The sequence below is a fragment of the Lathyrus oleraceus genome, chromosome 4, assembly GCF_024323335.1.
Source record: "Lathyrus oleraceus cultivar Zhongwan6 chromosome 4, CAAS_Psat_ZW6_1.0, whole genome shotgun sequence".
Taxonomy (NCBI): Eukaryota; Viridiplantae; Streptophyta; class Magnoliopsida; order Fabales; family Fabaceae; genus Lathyrus; species Lathyrus oleraceus.
The window spans coordinates 220,540,887-220,548,529 of NC_066582.1; the positions used below are offsets into that span (position 1 = coordinate 220,540,887).

The 7,643-nt window shown below is 33.4% G+C and overlaps 1 protein-coding gene across 1 annotated transcript; it reads left to right on the forward strand.

Moving 5' to 3' along the window:
• The first annotated feature begins 3,306 nt into the window (after positions 1 to 3,306).
• On the forward strand, positions 3,307 to 7,643 carry LOC127074642 (cytochrome P450 84A1). Its single transcript, XM_051015977.1, has 2 exons — positions 3,307 to 4,412; positions 6,638 to 7,643. The coding sequence occupies exons 1-2, from the start codon at positions 3,477 to 3,479 to the stop codon at positions 7,256 to 7,258; spliced, it is 1,557 nt and encodes a 518-aa protein (XP_050871934.1). The 5' UTR covers positions 3,307 to 3,476; the 3' UTR covers positions 7,259 to 7,643.

Here is a 7,643-nt window from a genome sequence, read left to right on the forward strand (position 1 = left end):
AACATAGGTAGAATTCCTCTATTCTTTGCATGCTAACATTAGGTAGATGTTCCCCTTTGTAAATCCTAACACATAGGTCCATATTGCATGACAACTCTAGAGTAGAGCCTCCCCACTTTTAGACCTTCCATGCGTCTCCGATCTTGTGGCATGTCAGTCTGTTCTATTGCAAAGAGGTAACTGCCTAAGACTCGATTCAGCGAGCTGCGACACCTACTGCTAGGACGTTGAACACACTGTCCACCCTCTTTTGACACAGCTGGTGTCCTCTTTTGTAAGTCCATGTTCAGATGGAAATCCTTAACCCCTAGTTAGCCGAACTACGTTTTGCTCTGATTCTCATTCCAGATGAGATACGTAGGCATAAGACGCGACGTCTTACCGAGCACACTTCTCTTTAACCCATAGGTAGCCGAGCTACGAAGACTCTGATTCTCATACTCAGATGAGATACGTAGGTAGTGGATGCGACATCCTTGCGAGTCATTCTCTTTTAACCTTTCTTTTAGTAAATAGTACTTTAGATATACCTACACCCTTTAGACTAGAACAACACTTATGAAAAGGGCTCCCTAGGAGTACCTAGGATATTTTGGGTGCTTAAAACCTTCCCATTGCATAACCAACCCCCTTACCCAGATCTCTGACATTTTTACTAGTTTTTGATTCGATAAAACTTTTAGGTTTTTGTTCACTTTCTAACCATTCCTTTGGATAAATAGAAGTGCGGTGGCAACTCGACTTGTATGGTTTACCTTGGATTTAGTCAATATCTCTAATGGTAACGAATACCCCGCTACAATAGTGTCATATCCATTCATCTCAACTTACCGTTGTGTCAAGAGATCTATGCTTCATAGCCTTCAATTCAACCTTGAAGGTTCTATTGGCATCGATAGGAGCTTTAAGGACCAAAACCCTGTTTGCATCCATAACGTGTAGCCCCTTGTTTTTCATGTGAATCTTGTAACCTTTCTCAAGCAATTGGCCAATACTTAGAAGGTTACATTTGATTCCTGGAATGTATAAAACACATTTGATCAAGGAATCTCCACCATCCCTTCTCATGATCAAAACATCATTGATCCCATTGGCTGCTAGAGTGGTGTCATCCGCGAACTTCACTTTGTTCTTCATGGCACGATTGATTTTAACAAACCAATTCTTCCTCCCCGTCATATGCGTAGAACAACTGGAATCTAAATACCATTCTTCATTGCACTTGACTTTTTCTCTCAGAGTCACCATGACATTTTCTTCTGCATGTAACCGGTTACAGCTTTCACGTAACCGATTACAACCTATTTTTGCAGCATTCCCAGAATTATTGTTGTTGTTGTCCCGCAGCCTGGTGTTGTTGCATTCACCTTCTGTTATCATGACCAAGAGTGTATTCTCCTTATCAAACTCTTATCTTGCAACCTTGGCTTCATCTCCTTGAGGTTCATTCTTGTTCTCATTGCACTCTCTTGCAAAATGACCGAACCTTTGACATGTAAAGCATTGCGTCTTGCTTTTGTCAAAACTCTTCCTTTCACCTCTAAAGTTTCCTTAACCACCATTTTTGTTGCAGTTTCTCTCACCCCTTTGACAAGTCGAATTCTTGGAACTTATGGGCTCTTTTCCACCAAAATTCTAAAACTTCTCTTTACTCTTCATGGGTCATTTTCCTTTTGATCTCTTGTCATTCTCGTTGAAGGAACCTTGCAAAGCGATCTTTGCCTTTGCCTTATCATTATTTCTCTCTTCTATTCTTTGCTCATGAGCCTCAAGAGAGCTTTGCAACTCCTTTATGCTCATCATCGCAAGATCCTTCGATTCCTCAATCGCTACAACTACATTGTCAAATCTTGGCGTTAAAGAACGCAAGATTTTTGCGATAACATAATGCTCTATGATTGTTTCTCCATATGCCTTCACTTGATTCACCAATCGAGTGATTCTCGTTGTGAAATCGTTGATCGTCTCTTTTTTCTCCATTTGAATTAATTCAAGATGACGTTTGTGAGTTTGTAACCTCACCACCTTCTCCTTGTCAGCCCATGTGTATGTCTTCTCTAAGATTTCTCACGCTTGCTTTGATGATTTGCAATCACCAACTTTCTCAAAGTTGTCATCATCCACACAAATTGATGGATCAAAACGGCGCCTTGAAATCTTTCTTCTTATATTCTTTATGTGTTGCTCGTTGTGCATCTGTTGCATCTCCGATAAGAGGATTCACCATGTTCTTGATCACTTCAAGAACATCTTGGTAGACAAACAACACTTTTATTATTTTTGCACTATGTGTCATAATTCTTTGCATCAAGGATGGGTAGGTTTGTAGGGATTCTTTCAGTGGAGACAGAATTCATATTGCAAACTAGGTGTTTGTGAATCAAAATCAGGCTCTTTATGCCAAATGTTAGAACTTGGAACCACAAAATTAATGAATAACGGAGAAAATTAAAGTCTCGAGAGGGAGAGAGGAATTGAGAGAGAGCGATAATTGAGGGTGAAAAAGTATTTTCCATTTTACTTTGATAAGGATGTCTCCCGGACATATACAAAACATTATAAAATAGTTGGGATACAAATTACACAAACAAATAACTAAAAAACAATTTTCTCGGACTTTTGATCAGTTACACTAAACCTGTAACTGATTATAGTTATTACAAAATTAAATCCTTTCAATAGTAATCGATTACGTTAATCAGTTACACAATGCAATTTGTATTTCTTCGACTCATAAGTGATTTTTATCTAATTATAAACGGTTATACCTTGTATCAAATAAAATAAAATAAAATAAGTTAAGTGATGTGGTATAGAATTGTCATTTTTGATTGATCCAAAGTATTGATATCAAACCAAATTCAAGAGTATTGGAGTATTCATCTTAAAAACAAAACTTTAATTCATTAATTATGCTGGGAATGGTTGGTGGTTTCTTTATGAGAAACCATTAATTAAAACTTATGAGAAACTCAATCCCATCAACCATTAACTATTTCACTACGTAAAGTTTTTGTCCTCCATATTACTTATTAAACCTATCAAACCATAACAAATCACTATACATGCATTATTTAACAATAGATGGTTTCTTTTCTTCAATAGGTTTTACCAATATCTTTTAAAATTTTAGAGTGGAAAAAACGTGTTAGGTCTCCACCCTCAAATTAATCTTCTTTTAATAAAAACTCTCCACCCTCATATCTCAATATTATTTTTAATAAAAGCTTTATTAGTTGCGTACACTTGCATTATAAATATCTATTGACACACATTTTTCTTAAGCAATGTGATTATAAATATCAATTAGACCCCATAATATCCTCACAATTCATCAATCCTTAGAGTTGCAATCTCACATCAATCACCCAACAACATTCATTTCTCTCCTACAAAGTATTCAACAAGATTCTCCACCTATCTAAATAACCAATTTCATAAACCAAAAACACAAACACACTCACACACAAGTTAACATGGATTTACTTCACCAAGCAAAAACCACACTAGAACCATTCACAACACTATTATGGATCATTCTCCCACTCACTATGTTTCTACTACTAAACCTATCCTCAAAAATCCGAAAAAGATTACCCTATCCACCAGGACCAAAAGGGTTACCCTTAATAGGTAACATGAACATGATGGACAAACTCACACATAGAGGCTTAGCAAAATTATCAAAACAATACGGCGGCGTTTTGCACCTCCGCATGGGGTTTATCCACATGGTAGCAATCTCAAACGCAGAAGCAGCGCGTGAAGTGTTACAATTGCATGACAACATATTCTCGAATCGCCCCGCGACGATAGCCATAAGTTACCTTACTTACAATCGCGCTGACATGGCGTTCGCTCACTACGGTCCGTTTTGGCGCCAAATGCGGAAGCTCTGCGTCGTGAAACTCTTCAGCCGTAAACGCGCGGAGTCGTGGGAATCGGTTAGAGATGAAGTTGACGTTGTTATCACCAACGTTAACGATAACTTGGGAAAGTCAGTTAACGTTGGTGAGTTGGTTTTTAATTTAACAAAGAATATTATCTATCGCGCGGCCTTTGGGTCGAGTTCGAAAGAAGGACAAGACGAGTTTATTTCGATACTTCAAGAGTTTTCGAAATTGTTTGGTGCTTTTAATATTGCGGATTTTGTTCCTTGGTTGAGGTGGGTTGATCCTCAAGGATTGAATGCTAGGCTTGTTAAGGCTCGTGGTGCGTTGGATGGTTTTATTGATAAGATTTTTGATGAACATGTTGAGAAGAAGAAGAGGAATATGAGTGGTGATGAAGATAGTGATATGGTTGATGAATTATTGGCTTTTTACAGTGATGAGGCCAAAGTGAATGATGAATCAGATGATCTTCATAATTCTATCAAACTCACTAGGGATAACATCAAAGCCATCATCATGGTATGAATGTTTTTTCATTTTCAACTGAACTAATAATTATTAATTAGTTTATTTTTTATAAAACAAATAATAATAATAATAATAATAATAATAATAATAATAATAATAATAATAATAAATTGTTTAATAAATAACCTAGGTTTAATTTTTAGGGTATACATGATTCACTATATTAATTAGAAGTAAAAAGTTACTACGAAAAATAATAATTTTTTCATACTTGAGTTTGATTTGAATAAATACATAAATATTTTAATAATTATGTATTATATTCAATGTTTAATATCTTAAACAATTTAATGACTACTATTTGAAGTACAGGATAATATATTATATACAACTACAAAACAAAACAAAGGAAGTAATACATTTATGAAGGTGTGTTCTGTAAGTAGATCTGCAAAGAAATAAAATAGTTTGTTTTATTCTTTATATTTAATATATATAAAAAGTAAAACGTGTCAATAATTAAGGATATTTGTGGTATTAATCAAACCAATTATCAGGGATAATGAAATCATAACCAACTTTTACCACCAAACAATTTTTTTTTAACACAATACAACCAAACCAATCTTTTGGGTTGTAAAAATGTTATTAAATGAAATATAAATAGTTTTAGTGATGTTATTTTTTAAAATAATGTCAACATAAAGAAGATATGAATGAACGTGTAATTTTAGGTTTTTTGCAATACATAAGTGAAAATGCATCTTATATATATATGGTCAGATCATGACACTACTACACTGTCAAATTTAATAACACCATTATAAAACTTATCATTGTTTCCAAAGTTATAATTTCATAATATAATATTAATTTAAAATAATTTGATATTTCAATAAGATAAACGTAAATTTACATTCTATAAAATTTTATCTAATAAGTTAATTTTATGTGTTTTATTAATAAAATCAAATAAAAAATATTTAAATGAAAGAAAAATATAAAAAAATTATTAAATGATTTCAAATTAATGTTCATGTTATAGACATAATATATATGATAATTAAATTCAACTGTAAAATTTGTTATACACATGTATTAACAAAAATTATCATATAATGTGTCCTATTTTTAAGTTTAACATCATGGTGGCTGAAACTATTTTTCCATTTGTATTTTCAATTATGTTTTCCAGTTTTAATATATCACACAAATCTTGCATATGATATATCATTTATCTATTTAAAAAAACTGAGATACTTCATAAACTTTAAAAATGATTAATGCAATAATATATGTTAGAAATATAATAAAATATAATAATTTTGAATTAGAATAAGATAAATACTTAGTATATATTAGTATATATGGTTGGATGGTGTCTACCGAGAAAAATCTTGTTAAATTGATGTAATTTTTGCGGGTCTTTTAGTTTTTATCATATAATGATGGTTTTAAACCATCATTTATATTTAATGATTATTTTATGGTGGTTTAAAATCACCGTTAAAAGATTGAAGTAAAAAAATTAAAATTCTACATTAGCATCGCAAAATAATTAAAAAAATAATAATAATAAACTGATTTAGTAACCATCACTAAATATTTAAAAAAAAATACTAATTTCCCCTCTCTTACGTGATAAGCCATATGTTTGATATATACATGATAACTAACTTTGTAATATTAATTATTTTATAATATTATGCTGACACTAAATAATGATTAGATAAGGTTTATATTATAGGGAAGAGCAGCTCCATTGGTTTGAGTTATATAGGTATAATAAAAGATTTAATTTCTGACAATAGAATTTTTTTGCATTTTTATAACATAATGTAATAATTTAATATAAAAAAGTATATATTATAAATGATAGCATTATTTTTGTGATTGAATAAATTTATTATACAAATTCTGTTTATCTTACTCTAATTTTATCTTCTTCATTATCATACTTTATTACAAAAAATTTACAGTTTTTTATTCACTCTTATCTTTTCAATTAATTGTCGTTATTTAGCAACAAGATTTTCCTATAATATTTCTCCGGCAATAGTGGAGAGAATAAATGGTGTGAATTGAGCCCTAAAAGATAAGAAATTCCCATTGAGTCACTTCAGTGGATTAGTATTAATCTCAATTTTCTTCCAATCTATATCAAACACCAGTACCACATTTCATTTTCCATTTCCCATTTAATGTTTTTCTTTGAAACAACGACAAAAATACATTGACAATAAGTCACAACTCACACGGTGGTGTAAACAACACAGGATGTCATGTTCGGCGGAACAGAAACGGTTGCATCAGCAATGGAATGGGCTATGTCGGAACTACTAAGAAATCCTGAAGATCTCAAGCGCGTGCAACAAGAACTCGCCGCCGTGGTTGGCCTAGACCGGCGCGTGGAAGAATCCGACATAGAGAAACTGACATACCTAAAATGTGTCGTCAAGGAGACACTTCGTCTTCACCCGCCGATTCCGCTTCTCCTCCACGAGACAGCGGAAGACTCGACGGTTGGTGGTTACTACGTTCCGAAAGGCTCGCGCGTGATGATAAACGCGTGGGCTATCGGAAGAGATGGACTTTCATGGAAGGATCCGGAAGAGTTCAAGCCTTCAAGATTTTTAAATTCAAGTGCACCTGATTTTAAAGGAAGTAACTTCGAGTTTATTCCATTCGGGTCGGGTCGAAGATCTTGCCCCGGAATGCAATTGGGCCTGTATGCATTGGATTTGGCTTTGGCCCATTTACTTCATTGTTTTAGTTGGGAGTTACCTAATGGAATGAAACCTAGTGAGATGGATACGAGTGATGTTTTTGGACTCACTGCTCCAAGAGCGAGTCGACTCATTGCTGTTCCAGCTAAGCGTCTTGTGTGCCCTCTCTGATGACATGACAGTGAGAGGTAAAAATAAAATAAGAAAAGTCCAAAGTATCCTTGAAGAAAAGAAAGGTGTGAAGTGTGTTTAGAGGTTTTGGGAGGGGGTTTTTATTTTAGTTATTATTATTATCACTATTGATGTTTGGGAAGAAAATGTATAGAATAAATAAAAGGAAGAAAAAAATGTGTGAGGTGGATAAGGTAAAGTTTGTAAGTGTATGTTTGAGTTTATCCTTTGTATTTTGATTCTTTTAATAAACTTAAACCGTAATCAAAGTGAAAAGTTGCGGTGGGGGGTCGGCAATGTTGACGTTGGAAATTTTGTGATTGTGAGTGTTTTGTTTTTAGATTTTTTATTACACAAGTGGTTTGCATCTGCTTTATTATTAACA